This window comes from Alosa sapidissima, chromosome 1 (assembly GCF_018492685.1).
Source record: "Alosa sapidissima isolate fAloSap1 chromosome 1, fAloSap1.pri, whole genome shotgun sequence".
Classification (NCBI taxonomy): domain Eukaryota; kingdom Metazoa; phylum Chordata; class Actinopteri; order Clupeiformes; family Clupeidae; genus Alosa; species Alosa sapidissima.
In genome coordinates, this window is record NC_055957.1 from 8,788,442 (window position 1) to 8,810,941 (window position 22,500).

At 45.6% G+C, this 22,500-nt stretch overlaps 2 protein-coding genes across 3 annotated transcripts in view; both read right to left on the minus strand.

The window, feature by feature from the left end:
- Positions 1 to 19,066, minus strand: part of prss12 (serine protease 12) — a 42,404-nt gene extending 23,338 nt beyond the window's left edge. For both annotated transcript variants that reach the window (XR_006034589.1, XM_042106918.1), the window contains exons 1-11: positions 18,491 to 19,066; positions 16,710 to 16,848; positions 14,925 to 15,103; positions 14,362 to 14,515; positions 13,159 to 13,337; positions 12,274 to 12,415; positions 11,568 to 11,764; positions 5,893 to 6,034; positions 3,375 to 3,583; positions 2,128 to 2,206; positions 33 to 155 (exon numbers count right to left, since the gene is read on the minus strand). Coding sequence is in view for 1 of the 2 variants with exons in the window: in XM_042106918.1 (XP_041962852.1) it covers positions 33 to 155; positions 2,128 to 2,206; positions 3,375 to 3,583; positions 5,893 to 6,034; positions 11,568 to 11,764; positions 12,274 to 12,415; positions 13,159 to 13,337; positions 14,362 to 14,515; positions 14,925 to 15,103; positions 16,710 to 16,848; positions 18,491 to 18,842 (1,895 nt within the window). In the remaining variant the exon portion in view is untranslated. The remainder of the gene's footprint in view (positions 1 to 32; positions 156 to 2,127; positions 2,207 to 3,374; positions 3,584 to 5,892; positions 6,035 to 11,567; positions 11,765 to 12,273; positions 12,416 to 13,158; positions 13,338 to 14,361; positions 14,516 to 14,924; positions 15,104 to 16,709; positions 16,849 to 18,490) is intronic.
- A 2,991-nt stretch (positions 19,067 to 22,057) lies between these two features.
- tyrp1b (tyrosinase-related protein 1b) overlaps positions 22,058 to 22,500 on the minus strand; it is a 6,503-nt gene continuing 6,060 nt past the window's right edge. The window contains exon 8 of the mRNA XM_042097520.1: positions 22,058 to 22,351. Within this exon, the coding sequence (XP_041953454.1) occupies positions 22,149 to 22,351 (203 nt within the window). The 3' untranslated portion in view covers positions 22,058 to 22,148. The remainder of the gene's footprint in view (positions 22,352 to 22,500) is intronic.

The window sequence follows — 22,500 nt, forward strand, 5'->3', positions numbered from 1 at the left end:
GAGAGTCCTGAGTATGTGTAGACAGCATTTACCTCTTAAAACAGTGTGCAGCGGTCAGCGCCCAGCAGCTGTTGATGAGAGTAGCTCCACAGACGAGGCGTCCATCTGACTGAGAGCCACGCAAACGGATAGCAGCCTGCCACGGCCAGCCCCCCCTACCACACACAAACACATACACACATACCTCAACACACACATATACATACACACATACCTCAACACACACATATACATACACACATACCTCAACACACACATATACGTACATACATACCTCAACACACACATATACATACGTACACACATACCTCAACACACACATATACGTACATACATACCTCAACACACACATATACATACGTACACACATACCTCAACACACACATATACGAACAGAAATACAAATATACGGCCCCAGCTGTGGCGCAACTGGCTGGGGCACCTGCACCGTACGCTGGTGACCAGGTTTCGATTCCCGCCCCGTGGTCCTTTCCGGATCCCACCCCTGCTCTCTCTCCCACTCACTTCCTGTCAATCTCCACTGTCCTATCAAATTAAAGGCATAAAAGCCCAAAAATATACTTATATACAAATATAAACAACACACACACACACACACACATACGTGCATAACTGTATTAAAACATACACCTCAATGAACACGCGTACATAAAAACATTACACACACACACACACACAGATTCTCTGTTGGTGGGGGTGTTGGGGAAAAAGAGATAGGGGAGTGTAAGTGTAGGCAGAGTAAACTGTTGATAGAGGGTGCTGAGGGATTTTCCCATATTCTGAGACACAAGCCCACACTTTCATTAGAAACACATTTCTTACACACACCACTCTGGATCCCCTGCTGCACCCCACCCCCCACACCACACACACAGCCACACACACACACACCACACCACCAACACCAAACACACACACACACACACACACACACACACACACACACACACACACACACACACACACACACACACACACACACACACACACACACATATATATTCGCTTTCGGTCTGTATATGTGCTCTGTTTCTGCCTTGAGCAAACTCACTCCAGTTCTTAGGTCTTAGTTCAGGCAGACAGTCAGTTTAACAACTCTTTAAACTACCGTCAACTCCCGTGCCAACCAATTGTCAGGCATCCAATATACATCTGAACATGCCTATTCATTCTTATAAATAAGCTGAAGATAAATAAGATGTTCTCTGAAGAGCTGGGTCTTCAGGAGCTTTTTGAAGATGAAGAGGGATGTCTAGTAGCAACTGGCAGTGCATTCCACCAGCGAGGAACAACGGATGAGAAAAGTTTGGATTGGCCTGAGCGTACCGGTGGCAGGGCTAGACGTCGCTCATCTGAGGAGCGCAGCGGTCTGGAGGTAGCGGATGTCTGTATGAGGGCATTTAAGTAGGTGGGAGCAGAACTGGAGACTACTTTGTAAACAAGCATTAGAGACTTGAATTTGATGCGAGCGGCCATAAGTAGCCAGTGTAGCTGGATGAGCAGCGGGGTGATGTGAACTTATGAGGTCTTTATCATTCTTATCAATACACTTTTTATTTTCTTATTTTCTATTCCTGTATTTACTTTACCTAGTACAAAGATGGCCTCCACTGATTGAATGTATTGAATTGACCCTACAGGTGTGCCAGGCACAGCATGTGAAGGGTGAGGGTGAGATTTCAGTTCCTCCATTGGCTCAGCTGCCCAGCCTTTCCTCCGGTTTCCCATTAAGGTGCTTGTCCTAATGAATCTGCACGCAGGCTAACTGCAGTCGGGATAACTTATGTGAAGAGGTTGACCCCACTGGGACCTTCCCACTGCTGTTTACATAACACTGTCAGATACTGTCAGGCCAGGCGTGTGTGTGTGTGTGTGAGAGAGAGGCCATGCATGTGTGTGTGTGTGTGAGAGGCCATGCATGTGTGTGTGAGAGAGGTCATGAATGTGTGTGTTTGTGTGTGTGTGAGAGGCCATGCATGTGTGTGTGAGAGAGGCCATGCATGTGTGTGTGGGTGTGAGAGGCCATGCATGTGTGTGTGTGTGTGTGAGAGGCTGTCGTGGTGAGTGTAGCGTGTTCCATCTGGTCCACGGTGGGAGATAGAGCACCTTAAGGAGTTCTGGCCTCCAATGATCCTCTTCTGGCGCGTATGGGCTGGCCGGAGACCACACACTGCAGCTGCAGACTCTACGAGAGGAGGACACAAACTTCACATAAGACATACAGCAAGCTGTGTGTGTGTGTGTGTCTATGTGTTTTGGCCTTTTAAAATGGACAGGGTTCATAATGGATTTAGCAGGCTGCTGTGATGTGTTTTATTGAGTTATTAAATAAATTGATAAGAAAAATAAATCCTGTTCTCTAGCCCAGAGCAATGAACTGATACCTGCAGTTACCACAGCCTGTCTACAAAAAGAACCAGACTCAACAGTTGTCTCGCCTGTGTGTGTGTGTGTGTGTGAGAGTGTGTGTGTGTGTGTGTGTGTGTGTGTGTGTGTGTGTGTGTGTGTGTGAAAGAGAGACAGAGTGCCAGTGTATATAACAGAGGCTATGGTGTGTGTGTGCATAATATGTGGCTGAATAAATGCAAAGGCATATGGTGTAAGTGTTTTCACACACTGTACTGCTATCACATCTAGGCCTGTACACTCACACATGCACAGCACACGTCTTCACTTCAATCAGATAGTATTGTTTTTCTTTCCTTTCCCTACACAAAGGTCCTTTCTTCCTCATCTGTAGTTCTAACCCAACGTTAGAGTTTAACAGAGCATGGGATTTGTTTGTTTATGTTGTTTTCCATGCCCCAGGACTATAAACAGCAGTTTGATCTGAACACAAACATCAGGGATGAGATATTTACGCTGAGATCTTCTCTGGTTTACAGAAGGGGATCCCTATCAACACATGTCTGTTCTGAAGCATTAGCATCTGGCCATCTGCAAAGCCTGCTGTGGGATCCACAATCTGTATTAGGCTCATTGTTATTCCAACACCATATACACGGCAAAAAATAAAATCCTACCAAGTGTTATTAATATTATATTGAGATCAAAAAATCTATTTTGGTATGGTTTTTAGCATAAATAGACTTACCTAGCGCTCTCTCGTAAGATAATTACGACTAAATGTAATAAGAGTTATTAGTTTTAATCAAATTTAAGTCAAATTTGCACACTGGCAGCCACATTTGCTTGATTTCATGATGGCACTTAATAATCCAATAATAAAATAAGCCAAACTCTTATTAAATTAAGTGAAATGATTTTACGAGAAAGTGCTCCTTTTTTCAAGTAAACAAGCTCATCTATCAAGTGTGCCTCCTCAGCTCAACAGTTCCTGTGTGTGACCTCACCCTTCACCTCCGACAGCACTCCCTCATGCGGTTGCCCATAGTTACAGATAACTCCAGCATCTTCGCTGTGGCGACAGTTGTGCATGCCAAAGGGCTGCTTGATGCAGTCAGCCAGAGATCTCTCCACCCCCGTACATTTGATGTTGTCCACATGGATGGGGCCTTCGCCTTCACCAAAGTATGCCATGGTGCGAGCCTTAGCCAGACCACTGCAAATGGACACACACACACACACACACACACACAAACACACACAGACACACACACACACACACACACATTTGAATGCTTTTATTTGGATCTTAACACAGGGGAATCATTTACAGATCCAAACATTGATAGAAGTATGTTAATATATGAAGTATATGCAGGTTGTCTGATCAAACACAGAATGCATTGTGCTATTGTAATTCTTTCAGAAATAGTTATATGTGAAAATATGGCATCACACACACACACACACACACACACACACACACCTTAATGACCTGTCCGAAAATGCTGTGCATGTGTCTGTGCACACAGAGCCACAGGAGCAAAGCCAATGTCCGGTGATTGGAGTGACAGATAGGAGCAAAAACAACCAAGAAACCCTCTGAGGAGGCCTCCCTCTCTCAGTCTATCAGCTACACCATCACAGCCTAACCTCTCAACTCTATCAATGACCTCCCTAGTGTGTGTGTGTGTGTGTGTGTGTGTGTGTGTGTGTGTGTGTGTGTGTGTGTGTGTGTGTGTGTGTGTGTGTGTGTGTGTGTGTGTGAACAGAAATACTTTAGTTGGGGTTGGATGTCTCTTATAGAGTGCTAAGCCCCGAGCAGCTGAAACTAGATTACGGTGTGAGGGTCGCTTCGGCCTGCTCACTCCCCCTAACTCTGTCTGGACAGGCTAATGATCTGGCATGTGACAATGTACTCCACATGTCTGTGTTCTTCACTTTCTATCTAGTGCTATTTTGGAAACATTTATCTTTCTACTAGTCCAATCAAAAATGATCCATAAGATGTTTTTTTTTAAATCAAAAATGATTTTCACCATTCATTCCACTGCATGTGGCTGACAATTAGAGTTGATGGATCTCTGGTAGAAGCACTGGTGCTGTAAGATGACTTGACACTGCACAGAGCGCTTTGCAAATACATCAAGTCTAGTCCTACATTTGACACTCAAAACTCAAAACCCATATGAGCCAAGTGTCCAAAGCTACAAAACCACAAACACATCTTTGTCTTTTACATAACAGCCCTCTCAAAAAATATGAGCCAATATTTTGATTTTGAAAAGTTCCTGACAAGTATTGAATTAAAAGCTGAAGGAATTGCAAGCAAACTTGTGAGCACACACACACACACACACACACACACACACACACACACACACACACACACACACACATGCACAAACACACGCACACACACACACCACACACACACACACGCACACACACACACACACACTTACACAGCTGTAATGTTGGAGCTTTAAGGCTCTACAAAGGTCTCTTTTTAATGGTCTCTCTCATCCTTATGTCTTCCAGATGTATGAGAGAGAGGAAGAGAGAGAGAGAGAAAGAGAGAGAGGACGAGAGAGAGAGAGAGAGAGGGGGGGAGGAAGAGAGAGAGAGGGAGAGGACGAGAGAGAGAGAGAGAGGAAGAGAGAGAGAGAGAGAGAGAGGAAGAGAGAGAGAGGACGAGAGAGAGAGAGAGAGAGAGAGAGGACAAGAGAGAGAGAGAGAGAGAGAGAGGGAGGAAGAGAGAGAGGGAGAGGACGAGAGAGAGAGAGGAAGAGAGAGAGAGAGAGAGAGAGGAGGAAGAGAGAGAGGGAGAGGAAGAGAGGGAGAGAGGAAGAGAGAGAGAGAGAGAGAGAGAGGGAGAGGATGAGAGAGAGAGAGAGAGAGAGAGAGGAAGAGAGAGAGAGAGAGAGAAGTAATACTGGAGAAGTACTACTGAGAGGGAAGGAACCATAAGGGTGGCTGACTTCAATACATCCCAACCCCTTTTCTCCCCCTTAGTATATTACACAATAGGCCTCACCGTGCTTATTGTGTCAGAGGATTCATATGATTTAAACTGCCGTAGCATACATAGGCATGTTGCAGAAATGTTTGAATTTACATACAAGTTGGTTCAATATTGCAAACAACTCATCTATATTATATTTTACCACGTCTGCTTGCGGACCACTTGGGATAGCTTGCGGACCACCAGCGGTCCCCGGACCACACTTTGAGAAACACTGCTATTTACGTATATAGTAATGTTATCAGATCAACATATCATCAGTGTATGATTCTAATCGAATGCAGGACACAACGTACACCTGTATATGTTTCCACTCAGGAGCATGGGTTGGTTTGGTCAGGTGTGTGTGTGTGTGTGTGTATGTGTGTGTGTGTGTGTGTGTGTGTGTGTGTGTGTGTGTGTGTGTGTGTGTGTTTTCGTATTGCGTGCGTGCGTGTGTGTGTGTGTTACCCGTGCCTGCGTGCGTGTGTGTGTGTTACCTGTGCGTGCGTGTGTGTTACCTGTGCCCAAGTTGCCTGCACACCACCTCAGCGTCTCTGTCTGTCCAGCCGTCATCACAGATGGTTCCCCACTGGCTGCCCACCAAGATCTCCACCCGCCCCTCATACACATTCTCACCACCGACCAGACGAATTGGCAAACCTGCACACACACACACACACACACACACACACACACACACACAGTACATATATAAATATACTTCCATATTCATTTGCAAAAAGACAAAAAACACACAATTCTGTTATCTAGTACAAATTAGGACCTTTCATACACACACACACACACACACACACACACACACACACACACACACACACACACACACACACACAGACAGTATATATAAACGTGTACAGCTGTAAAAATATGGCTATGATGAAAACAGATGGGGTAGGTGTGGGTGTGTGTCAGGTGTTTGATTTCTACCTGAGGAAGTCTGCTTTGCACTTGCTTCCTCTGATGCGTAATGGATAATAACTCTCTCACACACACACACACACACACACACACACACCACACACACACACACACACACACACACACACACCACACGCTCACTTAGGCCAAAAAAGTACAGTGTCTGTGCCAGTGTGACACACACACAACTCATGTAATTTTGCATTAACATTAATCATTTAGGAGCCTAATGAAATTATCTTACTAATGTTAAATTAATGAACAGTGATCACTAAGTGTGTGTGTGTGTGTGTGTGTGTAGGTATGTGTGTGTGTGTGTGTGTGTGTGTGTGTGTGTGTGTGTGTGTGTGTGTGTGTGTGCACGCACGCACGGGCAGTAGGAAGGGACTAAATGTGTTTTGCAGATCAGAGTGAATTCTCAGCCATAACAATTCAATTTGTCTCCAAACCAGCGCCCAGGGGAGTGTTCACACACACACACACACAACACACACACACTTATTCCACTAATTAATCTTGTTGTTCACTTTCTTCATAATGAAAATGTGTTCTGTGTTTATTGCTGTGTTCTCTCATTAGTCTGATAAAAGACCATAATTAATTTCCTGAATCTGTATTTAGAAACGGTGGATACATGTTTTACAGTTTATACTGAACTTTATAAACATACTCAGGCATGACAAACACAAATACATGACACACACACACACACACACACACACACACACCATCTTTATACTGTAGAAACAGTGCAATGTCAACATTACACCTTAGCTATTATAGTGCATGAAAATTGCATTTCTAGTTTATGAGAAGTACTATGCAACTTCAGTGCCATAAAAAACTTGAACCCATAACGCGGGTTGCAGTAACAAACATGTGACAAACATGTACTGAAATGTAAATGGGTGTGTTACTTGTAACCTTTGCCCTGCCTGACAAGCAGCCATATGTACTGTAGCATGTTCCCTTAATTGCTTTTTTAAGCTTTTATGTCCTCCGACGGTAGAGACAGTAAATCAATCAATCAGCATTAACCCACATGATGCTTTTGCTCCTGGAAACATGGGCAAGCATCATATTTTTCATGAGCTTCAAAAGTTTCATATGGCCCTGGGGAAACACTGACAAAAACCTATATGCGTAGTACCAGTCATAATAATACAGTAATGTGTGTGTGTGTGTGTGTATTTGTGTGTGTGTGTGTGTGTGTGTGTGTGTATGTGTGTGTATGTGTGTGTGTGTGTGTGCTTGCGTGTGCGACTGTGCGTGCATGTGTGTGTGTGTGTTGTATATGTGTGTGTGTGCGTGTGCACATAACGTATGTGAGTGTGTAAGTGGTATTTAGCTTCAAAGTGGCAAAGGTTTTCTCCAAAACTAAACAGAACTAGATCGGCTGGGAATTTGGATGGACCTAAAGGGATCAGTAACATCAGTAACACTCTCTCTCCTCTCTCTCTCTCTCTCTCTCTCCTCTCTCTCTCTCTCTCTCTCCTCTCTCTCTCTCCTCTCTCTCCTCTCTCTCTCCTCTCTCTCCTCTCTCTCTCTCTCCTCCTCTCTCTCTCTCTCTCCTCCCTCTCCCTCTCTCTCTCCTCTCTCTCTCTCTCTCTCTCTCTCTCTCTCCCTTTCTGTCTTTCACCTTCTTTTGTTTCTTCTCCCCCCTCTCTCTCACACACACGCAGACACACCACACGCAGACACACACACGCAGACACACACACACACACACACACACACACACACACACACACACACACACACACACACACACACACAGGAGTGCTCATGCACACACATAAGCACTTCATATACACACACATTCCCTTCTCCACACAAACCACACACAAAACCACACACACACACACACACACACACACACACACACACACAAAGATATACAAAGATATGACCTCATCCTTACAAGCCAGATACTGCACAGACCCCCCCAAACATCATAATCAATTCCTTGCAAGTCACTCTCTCTCTCTCTCTCTCTCTCTCTCTCTCACACACACACACACACACACACACACACACACACACACACACACAAACACACACACACACACACACACTTGGAAACAGGTTAGTGTGCAGACGACGTAACTGTGGTCAAGTCATTCATCAGTCACACACACACTCTAGCGTCTGCAGGCCACCCTATGCATCTCTAAGGAGTTAGAGAATATGCATGTGTGTTTAGTTTCTGTAAGGGTATACTGCCTGCCTCTGTGTGAGTGACAGATTGTCTTCATATCTATGTGCAGGCATGTTGTTTTTGTAAGTGTGCGCACTGAGAAAGGGCATGCACTGTGTGAAGGAGTGACACATGGTGAAAGTGCTATGGGCATGCACTGTGTGAAGGAGTGACACATTGTGAAAGTGGCTATGGGCATGCGTTGCTTCTAAGCCAGGTCGTAGCATACATGGGGCTCATCCTGCATTTATGAGCTTTCTGGAGCTGGACTTAAGTGAAGGGTTGGCTGTGACATTAGTGTGAGTTCCAGTGCATATACGGTACAATATGCGATATGAGAGTGAGTTCCAGTGCATATACGGTACAATATGCGATATGAGAGTGAGTTCCGGTGCATATACGGTACAATATGCGATATGAGTATGTGAGTGAATGAAGTGAGGGTGCAAGTGGACGCATATGGAATCGTCATTCTCATCCGGAAACGTGTCTGGTCTGCAGGTCCGATTAAATCAAACGTTTCAGCGGTCACTCTTAAAATCCATTCAAATGGCATCCAAAGCCGATAAATGGGCTGGCAGCTGTGATCCTTATGGTGACGTGTTGTGACTCACTCTAACCTGCTGCGCACTAATGTGGCTATCGGCTCCATCCCCTGCTGGGCCACTCCTCACGACTCCCTTTCAAGACGCTCGCTGCTCCTACAAATCTTGAGGAGCTGTAACCCTGCCGGCCAGCGGAAAATACCCCAGCCTGATGGAGCGAGGGGGGCAAAAGCCCCCAGCCTGACGGAGCGAGGGGGGCAGAACCCCCAGCCTGACGGAGCGAGGGGGGCAAAAGCCCCCAGCCTGATGGAGCGAGGGGGGCAAAAGCCCCCAGCCTGACGGAGCGAGGGGGGCAGAACCCCCAGCCTGACGGAGCGAGGGGGGCAAAAGCCCCCAGCCTGACGGAGCGAGGGGGGCAGAACCCCCAGCCTGATGGAGCGAGGGGGGCAAAAGCCCCCAGCCTGATGGAGCGAGGGGGGCAGAAGTGTGTCTTTATGAGACGTGTGTCAGGAGAGACCTGGGCCTTAGCAGTGGCTCCCACTCCCACTTCCCTACAGGCCTGAGATCAGTGAGTAATGGGATAACAATGCTGACATGTGTGAGCTGCTGGGGTAGGACCACCGATACCAAAGCAGGACAGTGTTATTTAGTTTATGCCCCAGAGACAAGAAACACTCTTTTCTGTTTGGCTGTAGGGGGGCTATTAATTCTGTATATCGGGACACCTATTAAGTAAATCTGGTAAAAAGTTTAGTCCACCTTTCATTTTAATGCTCTTTTGAATGGTAACTATAACAACCAAATAAACAATGGTTGAACTAGGAAGCAGGCTTTGCAACAATAGAATCAACTTTCTAAAACTGATAGTTCCGGTTCTTGATTGTGATTGGCTGAATCGCGTTTGTTGCCGTTGTAAAATGCAGCATAAACATACACCTTGACCGCATTTTGTTCTACATTACTGTGCTACCATAACTTCACACAAAAGTTAAAGTAGCTGCGTCTCGACGTTGCTTGGCAACCATTCAGATAGAGGAAATATATTCTTGGTGATTATCTATGTTTAAATCGTTACATTTCTCGTTGCTGTGCCTTTACTTTATGAAACTTTGCTAGGTATTCATAGCAACAGTTTTACAAAAGCAATAAGCCACTCGACCTAACAACGCCCCTTAGCAGTTGTAAAATCTGTGTAACCTACGGCTTCTCAGGGCTTATTGCATAAAGGAAAATTCCGGTATTTAGCACTATGAGTCCCTTTTCTGGTTTGTTTTGTATGAACTAGAGTGGTGGACACCGACATTTTGATGATTGGTCCTGTCTCGACTTTTCTGACCCTTTTTGAATCGCCTTTGACTAGTCAGAGTGGCTGCCTACAGGCATGCTCAAACATGTCCTAAAACAACGTTTTAACGTTCGTTTTCAAAACTGTGCAACTCACCGAGTGGTTAGTGCTAAATACCAGAATTATCCTTTAAATAACCAAGCTAACTACCACTGCTATCACTGTCAGTAACCAAAGAAACAAACAAAAGTATTTTAAAACTTTTTCTTTTAAACTTCTAAAGCTATGAATGGATGACTATCTATAAACATAATGCATACATGGAGGGGCAGCTGGGGGATAAGCAGGAATAAGCCCTTGAGGTGTCCTGATATGGAATTAGTGGACTTGGTGAGGAAACTCTACTCTGCTTTGCGTTCATTTCATCAGGGCACATCAGGCCATTGTCCCTTACTTGCTTCAAGGTATTGTGTACTACACAGGTTTTACAGTAAGTACAGTGATGGTCTGTTTCATTTGTCTCATGAAATGTGTAAAAATGCATTTTTCACAAGTGATTCCAAAAGAGACAGCAAGAGAGAGAGAGAGAGAGAGAGAGACAGAAAGAAAGAAAGCTCTCTACAAACATAACAGATTAGGTTTGCAAGGCTTGGTCATAGCATATGTGTCATGTAGTTCTTACAGCAGCATTAGTCATCTTTGGATTCCTGCCACAGGAGTGCTCAGGATCATATCAGCACTGCTGGTGTACAGGCCATTAGGATTACAGTTTTCATATACACACGTGTGCTATTCACCCCAGGTGCATACAGCACACACAACAGGTGTGTGTGTGTGTGTGTGTGTGTGTGTGTGTGTGTGTGTGTGTGTGTGTGTGTGTGTGTGTGTAGATAGTAGACTAGTCTTAAAGACTAAAACATTCAACACAGGTGCACCAACATTGCCATAGCAACACACACACACCTTACAGAATCAAAAACACAAAGCAGACAGGCACTTTATGGATGTTACAGTAATAGAGCTAGACATACAGTGCACACAAACACAGGCATGTGCACAGACAACACTTGGATGGGTCTCAGGAATATGCCCATGTAGCGTGTGTGTGTGTGTATGCCCATGTAGCGTGTGTGTGTATATGCCCAATGTAGCGTGTGTGTGTGTATATGCCCATGTAGCGTGTGTGTATGTGTGCAGAGGCGTGTGTGTGTGTGTGAGTGAGCTTACTGGTGGGCACTCCAGGTCCCGTGCGCTCTGGGTTACAGCTGATGGCCACGTCCTCTGTGTGCGTGCAGTCGTGTCTGAGCCACTCCCTCTTGGTGCAGTGACCCAGGGCCGGCTCCTTCCCTGAGCAGCTCACGTCGTCCAGCAGAATGACTCCTGCAGACGCACCGAACCTCGCCGACGACACGCTCTCTCCAGACCTGTCCAACGCATCAGCAATATCAAAACACTCAAATCATCAACAGCAAATAGTTCAAATAATCAATAACATGCTCTCATTTGAGATGAGTGATCAGTTCCTGATCAATACCACATGCTCAAATTAACTGGGGCAATTCAAATATATCCAAATGTTGCATGAAATTCGCTGTTAAAACACTGACAACCAATTCGACACCAGAACAAATTATTCATTAGTGTGTATGTGTATGTACTGTGAGTGTGTATGTGTGTATGTGTGTGTGTGTATGTGTGTGTGTGTTTGTGTGTGTGTGTGTGTTTGTGTGTGTGTGTGTGTGTGTGTGTGTGTATGTGTGTGTATCTGTGTGGAAGAGAGAGAGTGTGTGTGTGTGTGTGTGTGTGTGTGTGTGTGTGTGTGTGTGTGTGTGTGCATCTGTGTGGAAGAGAGAGAGTGTGTGTGTGTGTGTGTGTGTGTGTATCTGTGTGGAAGAGAGAGAGAGAGTGTGTGTGTGTGTGTGCGTGTGTGTACCTGTAGCCTAGTTGCCTGCAGACCACCTGTGAGTTTGTGTCAGTCCAGCCGTCATCACAAACCGTGCCCCACTTGCCCCCATAATGCACCTCCAGCCGGCCCTCGAAGCCTCCCACACCTCCCACCAGACGCACTGAGCCATCTGCGGGGAAAGACAGGGAGAGAGAGGAGAGAAAGAGAGAGGGAGAGAGAGAGAGAGAGGGAGAGGTACTCTAAGGTATCATCTTAAAATCAAAACATGGCACTGAGTCTGAGTATTCATGTTCCTTAATGATCCTTAGTGGAAGAAATGGAAAAGCCCTCCTCTCAGGGGGACATTCAGACATGAAACAAGCCAGTGATTTGCTTTAACTGCTGTAGGAGCACTGAGAGGAGGCCCTGTAACCATCCATCAACCAGCCATACATACCCCCACCCCCACACCCACCCCCACCCCCACAACCTCCACCTCATCAGGCAGGCAGACTGTGGGAACCTCACCAATCTCCACCAGCTCCCCACACCAGGCTAACCCCAGTACTGAGGGAGCCTACATCACCACCACTCAGCCCAGTACTGAGACTGAGGGAGCCTACATCACCACCACTCAGCCCAGTACTGAGGGAGCCTACATCACCACCACTCAGCCCAGTACTGAGGGAGCCTACAGGGCCAGTCTGGGACCCACTGGGACTATTGGGTGTATTCGTTCACAACATGGCACTATGCAGTGCATTCCTATAAGCTTTAGAGTGGACTTGTCCTTTGTGCCAAGACTAGTACCATAAGGCAAAGCATCTTCAGAAAGATGGATAGATGGGAGGGAGATGTGATGATGGTGGTGGCTGGTGTTGTTCTGTGTGTGTGTGTGTGGAGTGTGAGAGAGTGTGTGTGTTGGTCCCCTACCTGTGGGTGGGGTGCAGGACACCCCGGCGTCTTCACTGTGGGCACAGTTGTGCTCCCCCCAGGCGTTTTTGGGACACTGCTCGATGGAGAGCTCGTTCCCCGTACAGCGCACCTCATCCAGCACCACGGACCCAGAGCCTGGCCCAAAGTGCGCCCCCACCCACGCCCGAGCCATACCTCTACATAACACACACACACACACACACACACACACACACACACACACACACACACACACACACACACACACACACACACACACACACACACACACCACACACACACCAGCAGATAAGCAGGTTGTGATGACAATTATGACTGCAAGAGTTCCACTGCCAAATGCAACCTAGTATCTATTCAAGCTTTAATGAACTGCTTAATGAATGAGAAAAATCTTTCATTAAAAGTAATCAAATGAGAGAATCTGGCACTGTTTTGTGCATGTGTGTGTGTTTGTGTGTGTGTGGTTGTGTGTGTGAGAGAGAGAGGAGAGAGAGAGAGAGAGAGCGAGAGAGAGAGAGAGAGAGAGAGAGAGAGTGTGTGTTCCTCTGTCCTTCTTGACCTCACACCTGCTGTAGACAGAGGTCATTTTCAGGTGTTTGTGGGTGGCCGTTTCACACATTCATCTTTGGTGATTGAAACAGCGCACGTCTTTTCCCCATCTGTCCTGTCAGATGTTTTTGAGGCGGAGGAGAACAATACTCTTGATTCACACAAAGCACACTCTCCATCCATCCATCACTCCTCCCAGTGTCCCTCTCTATCTCTCTCTCTCTCTCTCTCTCTCTCTCTCTCTCTCTCTCTCTCTCTCTCTCTTCTACAGCGCAAAACACTGCACTCATGTCACCAGCGCTTCACAGGGAAAATGCCTCACATTTTTCAGTCTGCGTTTTATGACAATAACGCCCACATAGTCATCTCCTTCCTGCGTCCGCTCTCCATACGCACGTTCCTCTACCTCCCTCTCTCTCTCTCTCTATCTCTCCTCTGCCTCCCTCTCTCTCTCTCTCTCTCTCTCTCTCTCTCTCTCCTCTACCTCCCTCTCTCTATCTATCTCTCTTCTGCCTCCCTCTCTCTCTCTCCTCTCCTCTACCTCCCTCTCTCTCTATCTCTCCTCTCCTCTGTGTGGTGTGCGTGCGTGCGTGCGTGCGTGCGTGTGTGTGTCTGTGTCTGTGTGTGTGTGTGTGTGTGTGTGTGTCTCACCCAAGGCCCAGTTGTCTGCACACCACTTCTGCATCGCTATCGTCCCACTGGTCATCACATACTGTGCCCCACTGCCCGGCGTGGTACACCTCCACTCGACCCTCATACGGGGAGCTGTCGCCAGACAAACGCACGGGCACAAACCCGGAATCCTCTTCACACACACACACACACACACAAGAAATGAAACATGACAATAGACTGCTATCCAACAATGTTAATGATACTTGTAGCAACAAAGAAGGGCCTAGTAAAAGCTTTCTGTTATTCCTGTTCCTACTGTGCTCTAGTCCTAGCCCAATGCAGTTAAATAAATAACAATTATGTCTTTGCTGTACTTTCTACAGTAATCAATCAATGCATTCTACTGATAAATCTCATTACATGGCCTCATGCAGTATTGGGTTACTTTTAAGAAAGATATTTTTGAAGAAGATATATTTAATTCAACTTCATTGTGAGCTTCATTGTGAGCTTGTGCTATCTGTTACTGTGAAGCTGCAGTGTGCGTGTGTGCATGTGTGTATGTGCATGTGTGCACGAGCAGTGTGTTCTCCGCCTACCCTCCTGTGGTCTGCAGGTGACCGCTGCAGCCTGTTTCTGACCGCACTGGCCGCCGTTCCACACGGTCTTTGGGCACTCCAGAAGATCCCCTTCCTCTCCGGAACATTCCACCACCTGCCAGTGCACCGCGGAGAAGCCCAGCCGTGAGAGAGCACTCGCTCGTGCCATCCCCTTCAAGCTGCACAAAAGAGGGATTAACAGAAAGGGAAAAAAACAGAGGAAGACTCTGAAAAGACAAGGAAGAACATCTCTCTTTCTCTCTTTTACTTTGATAGAACAGTAGAGTCTTTTGAGCCCAGGACACGTCCCAACTGCATCTTCTTCCCTGAACTCTAAATAACCCAAAAGCACCTACAGCACAGCCCAGAAGTTCTCAGTAGCCTCTACTGCCCCACACAATACTCAGCCATGTGTGTTCTTTATTGTCTATGCAAGCCATTTCTCCTTAATGGACCCACGGGATTATTGGACCTAAAAATGTTTCCATCCAAACAATGTTTTCCATATCACTCTAAATGCAGACTCTCCCTCTCTCTCTCCCTCTCTCTTTCTCTCTGTTTGTGTGTGTGTGTTCTGCGTGTGTGTGTGTGTATATGTGTGTATGTGTGTGTGTGTGTGTGTGAGAGAGAGAGAGAGAGAGAGAGAGAGTGCTTAAGCACATGTGAGCTCCAATGTGTGTGTGCACTGTGGAACATTTGATTTGCTGTGAGAGCGCAGGTCTCTGATCTTTGACACGCACACACATCTATCTCCTGATGACAGTCCTCCGGCCCCGAGGTCATTACTGAGCATGCTCCAACTGAGGTCTCGGAAAGGTCTGATGGATCATGTGACAGCCTGACAGCTATCACTTTTGGACAGCCTGCAATTATGCCATAGAAACACACACACCCACAGAAACACCCCCCAACCCCCCCACCCCACCCCCCCACACACACACACAGACACAGACAGACATGCACACACACACACACACACACACATACACACACACACACACATACACACACACACACACACACACACACAGACATAAACACATACACAGACATCACTGTAGGTGATTCAACACAGAAACACATATGTGTCATACACTCAGGGCAGCTTTTGCTCCCCACAGACACACAAACACTACTCTCACTTCTCAGTTCTACACACACTTGTCAGTCTAACATGTGTTCTACCGCAGAGGGGTTGGAAATTAACCTTTGACCCCAGAGTCAAATACCTTCAAGTAAATGACATCTCTTCCTCTCTTTTACAGACACACATACACACGCACGTCCATACGCACACACAGCTGTCACATTCTCACACACACACAGGGGCATGAGATTATTGGACTCACAATGGTTGTTTTGTGAAGTGGGCTGAAATGTATGGGCAACATGTGGCCTCAGGAATTCATCTCTTTACTTCCCAACTCTTCAGCAATATCCAAAGGCACACCCACACACATTGGGTTGGTGAGCCTGAGTGTTTTCAGTCATCTCTAAGTGATGTGAACGGCGTAAACTGATGAGAGAAAGCTGTTAGGTCTGACTCAGTCATGCCTATAAGACCCACATGATCACATGATGCGCGAACACTGGAAAAAACACTTTCTTTCTCACCCTTTCTCAATTCCTGTCTCTGTGACTTTTTTCCCCCGCATGCATGTGTGTATGTGTCGGTCCGAGTGTGTGTGTGTGTGTGTGTGTGTGTGTGTGTGTGTGTGTGTGTGTGTGTGTGTGTGTGTGTGTGTGAGAGAGTGTGCGCGTGTGTGTATGTGTTGAATATCCTACCCCTGGCCCAGCTGTTTGCAGACCACGGATGCATCCCGGTCATCCCAGCTGTTGCTGCAGATGGAACCCCACACTCCATTCAGATACACCTCCACTGCACCCTCCAGACGAGACCTGCCTCCCTGCAGACGCACTGAGCCTGTAGCACACATACACACACACACACACACACACATACACACACACACACACACACACACACACACACACACACACACACACACACACACACACACACACACACACACACACACACAGCATCATGTGCATTTCATAAACTGTCTTTTTGACCGACTTTTTGAAGATGGTCTATTTGACCAAGTCTATTTCAATCTGAATGAGAGAGTGAAGCAGAGAAAGAGATATTATTAATGAACATAGTGCTCTGCTGGTGAGAAATGCCCCTGTTTTCAAACTGTCACAGTGGACTTATAGACACTTCATGTCTCTGTACTGGAACGAATGACAATAGTGAAAAGCAAATATAGAGAGGGTTTCGTCAAGGAGGTTACCTGATAACTCATTTTTCAGAGTACTTTGCTTTAGTAATCAACTATATTGTATGTACTATACTGTACTCTCTAACTCTCTCCCCACTCTCTCTCTCTATGTGTGTGTGTGTGTGTGTGTGTGTGAGAGAGACAGGTTTCAAGGGAGAATTTTAGGCGTCCTGGGTCAAAAATGCCTACACTTACACACATTCTTTCTTTCTTTCTTTGTCTCTTTCTTTCTTTCTTTATTTCTTACTTTCTCTCTCAATTCTGTTACCCATGTCTCTTTCCAGTCACCAGGTCATCTTAATGCATACAATCTTAACATCCTAATAAGAATATTCTGTATACATTAATTTCAGAATACACAAATCATGAATTTGTGTATTCTGAATATTATATCTTTCAGCAGAACAAATGAAAGATATAATATTGCCACCTAAACGACCAAAAATCAATAGTCACACAACAATATAATATGTGTGTTTTAATAATAGAATATAATATAATATAATATAATATAATACAATACAATATAATATAATATAATATAATATAATATAATATAATATAATATAAAATAAACGTGCAATTTGTGAGTTTTGAGCTTATGTTGACCTTGCATTTGAGGAGACGGAAACACAGCCTGCACTTTAAAGACAGCCATTGCTGTGATCTTGCTGAGCAGGCAATAACTATGTATCCTCCTTACACTACCAGTTGATCGCGCTAAAAATACCCGGTCCCGTCCGCAAGCGTCTGCTTATCTCAGTATGTATGCCATTTGGTTGGAGGGATTCAAACTGAAACTGGGTTCACAATCCCCCTTCCTCTCCTGCTATTTGGATCACCGACCACCTGATTCCTTCAGTGAAACCATTCTGGCAGATTTAGTCTGTGTGATCAGACAAGATTATCATTTCTTTAAAAGCATGTCTTCAGGCACGGACAATTCATTCAGTGGAATTCTGTAGGCTATTCGGGCCTAAACCATTTGTGCTTCGACATCAACGTGCTTCTGACTGACTTTAGTGTAGCATATGTGCTTGTAGCCTATGTTTGTCTGCTGGTTTGAAAGGAAACTTCCTCACTTGGGCCGCTGGTTAATTATTATGCATTCCTTCACCTCAGACTTACCTCAGTAAGCTAAGGTCAGATGTGTCTGAACTTGTCATGTGCGTTCTATCTGTCGGACACAGGATGCAGGGCATGATGCAGGACTTCTAGTTTCGTTTATAGTGGGGTTTAGTTTAACTATCAGGTCAATTATATGACTGTACCTTTTCTTACCTTGTTTACAATCGCAGTAGCCCCAGTCTATTCTTCCTCTGTCGTTTCTGAAGAAGCACCATGGTCGGATTCTGCCGTCTGGGTTCCGGCAGAAAGTGTGGTCCCCAAGACCTTTGCCCGGATACCGACTGATAACTCCGGGTACCTCGCTCCAGTTCATGCATTTTCCTCCAGACTCGGTAACATCCACGGAGCCCTGGTAGAATCCGGTCTTCCCTCTGCTGTGAATGCAGTCATTGAACGGCTGGATAAACGAGGAAGCGTCGCTGCACAGAGATCCCAATATGGAGAAAGTAAACAGCGAATAGACAGCGGCGACAAACCGGGGATTCATGTTAGCCCACTTCATCATCCGGTGGCCATCCCTTGCAGATGCCAGTTGGAGCACACACACAGTGGCGGAATCCCGCGACTTCCCTTATGTCTGTATATTAAACCAAATGGAGCGTGAACAGTATTGTTGTCCGCTTGGCGGCGTAGAAGATCAATGGAGAAAGCCCCCGGGTAGCCCGGGGCGATACGTCTCATGCAAGCTGATCATGTCCCGTGAGACCAAAGTTTCTCTGAAGCGCGCGCACCCTCCCAAAATGCAAATACGTGTGTGGTTTGGCTGATTGTGAACAACAGGATCTTTTTTTTTTTGACGACCAAAAGTCAGGTTATTCTGAAAGCAAATTCCAAACCCATCATCATGTGCGTTCATATAGCCTAATTTTGTAAACGAAATATTAAGGAAAGAAACAACATGTCTCAAGGAGGTTTTCTTCTCTAAATATAGCCTTCACGATACTGTAATGATAAACATTGTATGTCCAACCCAACCATCACTAGATGCAGCTTTTCTTTTTTCATTCTTTCTTTTTTTATTATTATTCAGCCTACAAGCTGAAATATTGTGAAACACATGCAGTCATTTCAGATTACTTCATTGTAGTGGTAGACCATGTTTTAAAATTACCACATGTATGAAGTTTGTGCAAACCTGATTGACAATTTATATAATCACATCACTGATATCATTATCATGTCCCCATGAGTCATGACCAGATAGATAGATACTTTATTGATCCCCAAGGGGAAATTCAAGACCATATCACCTGAATCCCAGTTTTTGTTACATTATGCCAGTTCTTTGTCATGTTCTACAAGACATTAAAATGTATTTATCCAACTCACCATAATTTAATGCTAGAATGTAGATCAGTGGTTCTTACACTTTTTGTCTGGGGACCAGGGCCGGAGTGGGGACACTTTTCAGCCCGGGAGTTTCAGGCCCAAGACCGGCCCACTTTTTTAGTGGTGGTGGAAATTGGATAAATAAGGCAACATTTCAGCTCTTACTATCCTGTAGTTTTTATTATAGGCTAATATTCCACAAGGATAGGTTGATAAGTTAACAAAAACAGGAAGGAAGAAATAAAGCATTTGAAATGTATCCCACAATTCCACTAAGAGGCATATTGAACTACTGTATTGTTTACATGTTTTTTTTCTGCATGGGTCAGCTATCATGTTGTTGTTTGGTGATTTGCTCCTTTACTACACCCACTTCTGAGCAAACAAGCCATATAGGTTGATCATGTAGCCTACTGCTGTCATAGCCTACTGTTCTTTCTTCCATAAAATAACTTTAATTCATATGGTTAACTCTATTATCCTTTCTACTTGTCCCTATAGTCATAGTTAATTTCGGGCTCATCATTTTCAGCGGGGGACTGGCTGATCTGCTGCTCAGGCTACTTTTGTTTTTAGGCCTATAGGCTACTGCATACACAGATCAAGCTTGAGTTTTGTTATCAATATTTGCATAATATTGGATGATACCAAAATGCTAATATTTTAATTCATTTAATATGTTACTTGCGAATAGGTTGACAACGCTACAACGTCCAGTAGGTTATTAGCCCAATTACGCCATTATAATCATGGCTATCTCTCTTTACCAGTTGCCACTTATGTCTATCCTCTTCAAAAAAAATTGGAAGCATGGCACATTTGGCAGCAATTCCCTCCAATACTTTTCGTCTTTTTTACCAGGCCTTTTCAGTCCTTCATGGCATCTTTCTACCATCCATCCTCCCTGACGCTTATCACTACGGTAGGGCCGGCCCGGCTGGTATCTGAGAAACCATTTAGGAAAGACGGGCTATATGGACCCAACCAATTAACTCTTCTTGGGAGTGGAGAACAACCCATGCAGAGGCTGTGGTGTTAGGCAGAGAATGCGAACGTGTGTAGCCAACTTTAAGAGAAGATAGATTAACGTGACAAATGCCAATATTTTTCCCTCGACCGGCCCAAAAGTGAAGCGGCCCACCGGGAATTCTCCCGATTCTCCCGATTACCCACTGCTGGCGACCCCCCAAAAAACATGGGCCAAGTCTCACGCCCCCCTTCTCTCTAATTGGCGGAATTTGGTTTTGAAATGTTGCGATATGGGCATTGTAAGCAAAGGCAGAAAATGTCTTCTCTCATAGGTAGGCTGTGTAAACACCAGAGGCATTATGTCAATGGCAGCCTTTGACTAAAAACCTTTAGGAAAAACGTCTTTAATCCAAATCATTTGGCGACCCCTCCAAAACTTTTGGCGACCCCCAGTTTAAGAACCACTGATGTAGACTACCCACATAACAGCTTTCTTGAAATGCAATACTGCCACCTAGTGTGTAATGCATTGGATACGTTTGAACTCAGCCACAGTGAGCTGCACTGGCCCAGATTGCTTAGTGAAGAGCACATGGTACAGCAGGGGTTGGACTCAAGCTGGCCCAGTGGTCATTGCCAGGGTCATGGCCAGGGATCACTGTGCTTCTGTAATCATCAGGGACTCTACAGATTGGGAGCGGCCAAGCCAGAACTGTTTGCACCAAAATCCTGTGTAATCACGTCATGTTGATGACAAGCAACATGATCAGATATTTTGTATGGACTCGTCACTGGACCCAGATCCTTACCAAGTATTTAAAGTAGTAAGTAAGTAAGTAAAGTAAGATACTACAGGAAGTCATAATTGATAGAATGGCTGATAAATGAGAATTGATAGAATGGCTGTGTTGTCATATAGACCTATACCTGTTTTTCAGAGATTTCAGAGTAGCCTCATCAGCTCCATGGCTCTGTGATGAAGTACCCCTCAGTCCAGCGTGGCCCTTCTCTCCTGGCTGAGGAGCAGCACACTGCTGCTAGGCAACCCAGCAGTCCACTCCTCCTGGTCCCAGGCCTCCACTTACTGTATGCCGCAAGCTCAAAGACATGCAAATGGGGCTCTTTGTAGTAGTGGGAGAGCAGCCCAGCTGCAGCCTCTGATGTTTTTACCATGTTCACACAAGCGGCCATATGCTGCTGCTTCTTTCCGCTCATAGAAACGAGATTTGGCATGTGTACGCAGACGCCATGAAAAGTGTACGTTCATAGGATACTGTGAATTCAGAGAGCAAATGACCATGTTCTAAAAACATAAAATACTACAAAGCAAAAGCATTAGTCTTTAACTTTTCTTTCATACACACACTCACACACATACAGTACACACACACAAAACACACACACACAGGAAAGCTGAGAGACGAGTATTAAAACCAGTATAACTTTATTTCCCCAAAGGGGGTTTAGGAATAATAATTAAAAAAGCAGAACACAGACGACCTCCCTGACCCCCTCAGACCACCGACTGGATCTTGTCCACTCGTCTCTCGTCCTCCGAGTAGCGGCGGAACTGCTCGCCGAGCAGCGGCTCCAGGGCCTCGGAGCTGTAGGAGCGCGCCCGCACCGCACACGCCACCACGGCGCCCAACACGGCCACCACCAGCACCGCGGCAACGATCCCTATGGTGATGATCTCAGACAGCGTGTAGGGGCGAGCTATGGGAATCAGAGATCCACGACCAAATGCAGACATTTAGGAAGAGAGAGAAGGGAAGGCCAAAGCTCAGTGCCTACATACTACAGCCTGATCTGGGAGTGTGTATGTAGAGGTCATTTAGGATCCATTTGTGTCCATGCTGTATGTG